The 1,755-nt window shown below is 33.4% G+C and overlaps 1 protein-coding gene across 4 annotated transcripts in view; it reads left to right on the forward strand.

The window, feature by feature from the left end:
• LOC107653151 (phosphatidylinositol transfer protein beta isoform) overlaps positions 1–1,755 on the forward strand; it is a 24,990-nt gene that overhangs the window by 2,480 nt on the left and 20,755 nt on the right. For all 4 annotated transcript variants that reach the window (XM_016440043.1, XM_016439970.1, XM_016439838.1 and 1 more), the window contains exon 2: positions 420–450. In XM_016440043.1, coding sequence (XP_016295529.1) covers positions 420–450 — 31 coding nt within the window. The remainder of the gene's footprint in view (positions 1–419; positions 451–1,755) is intronic.

The following is a 1,755-nucleotide window of genomic DNA, read 5'->3' on the forward strand; positions in this document are numbered from 1 at the left end:
GCTCTGTGTAGTTAATGCTGCACAATGTGAAAGCACGCAGGTGATGGAGATTTACTGCTGATTACAGAACCGGCTTTCTGACAAGATGCGTATTAAATATCGCATGCGATTTATCGTGCAGCCCTATTAAAAATGTATATTTTATAAATACATTTATTAAACTAATACATTAATGTTTATAATGTTAATACAATTTAGTGAGAGCAAATGAGAAATTAGTTTCAGTAATATATTGTTTTTTGGCATTGCACTGAAAAAAATCAGCCACGAAAATAGTGTCTTATTAATATAGGCTGTCAGTGGTGGAATGTGTTACTGCATTTTTTTATGAGTGTGTAAAATGAGTGATTTCTGTATTTTTCATTATTATTATTATTATTATTATTTTTAATAATTGTTGTTTTTTTCTTTTCTTTCAGTCGTGTGGTCTTGCCATGCTCAGTGGAAGAGGTGAGAAAATTTTTTTTTACAAAAAAGTCACCAAAGTCCTAATAAGTTAAAAATGGACTGTAAATGCGCAGCATCACTTTGACCTTGAAAACCAGCAGAGACCCTCATTTCCTGTGGTTTAATAATACTGATGGGTTATTAGTTCCATTAGCGGCATCAGTAGAGTCGGACGGCTCCATCTGAAACATTTTTCTAGGGTTCAGCATCACAACAATCGCATAAAAAAACCCAGCGTTTTGAACTCGTCTGGCACGTCGAGTATTTGATCAGAGCAACAAGGACAAGATAAAGCATGTCATGCATGTAGAACACGCTCGCCCTCGGGGAACATTTGAGTCTCGTGTTGTTCTGAGAGAACCAAACTTGATGCTTGCTTGATTGACATTGTTTGATATTTTGCATTTAGGATGCCGTTGATTCGTAGCATGCGACATACAGTCAGACTACTTTTGTGAAGTCCTTTTGCTGCCTGACAGCTGTCAAGCAGACTGTTTTTAAGTGATCTGAGTTGCAGATGCCTTCATGTGATACAAGTATCCTCTTTCAGAAAAACACACTCTAGGGCTCTGTTCCAAAACTTAGTGAGCTGCCTACAGTACATGCAAGTTATGGCATCATAGTTGCAAGCATCACTTTTGCATTGCAATAAGCTAAGTGGGCAAATAAATCCAAGATGGTGGAAGACACTAGAAGCAGTATTATTTTTAGTGTTACCATTGAGATACTGTTATGTTTTTTTTTTTAATATATATATTTTGAAATTAGTAGATTTTTTTTTTTTTTTGTATTTTGCATTTTCATTTTAATTTTAGTTCAAATTCTAGTTTAGTTGTTTATGTAATTTTTATTAGTTTTTCGGTTTTTATTTTAAATGTCTTGCAGTGTTATTTTAGTATCATTAAGATTACGGATGCACCAAAATGAAAATTCTTGGCCGAAGCCGAACAAAATGAAACACTGGGCCTAAGGCCGAATACCGAACACGGTTTTTCATGTTTTTTCCCCAAGCATTTTGAATTTTTTTCACCATTGCATAAATTAAATACCCAAATTTAGCTTTTTACTGTTTTGTCGTGCTTTTCTAAGAAAAAAAAAACAATTACAAAACAACAATTTAAAAATATTTACTTAGCACTGAACATTTTTTAACATTCTAGCAGACATTATACCAACAAAGCACAATTTAACTTAAAATGAATAAGTTAGTAAAATAATTTTTATTGGTAATTTTTGAGACCCCCTTCTTGAATCAGGCATGTATTTTTTTACTGTACAAATAAATGCAGCCTTGCTGAGCAGAAGAGA

Source organism: Sinocyclocheilus anshuiensis, unplaced genomic scaffold (genome assembly GCF_001515605.1).
Source record: "Sinocyclocheilus anshuiensis isolate Anshui unplaced genomic scaffold, SAMN03320099.WGS_v1.1 scaffold269, whole genome shotgun sequence".
In the NCBI taxonomy this organism is placed as follows: Eukaryota; Metazoa; Chordata; class Actinopteri; order Cypriniformes; family Cyprinidae; genus Sinocyclocheilus; species Sinocyclocheilus anshuiensis.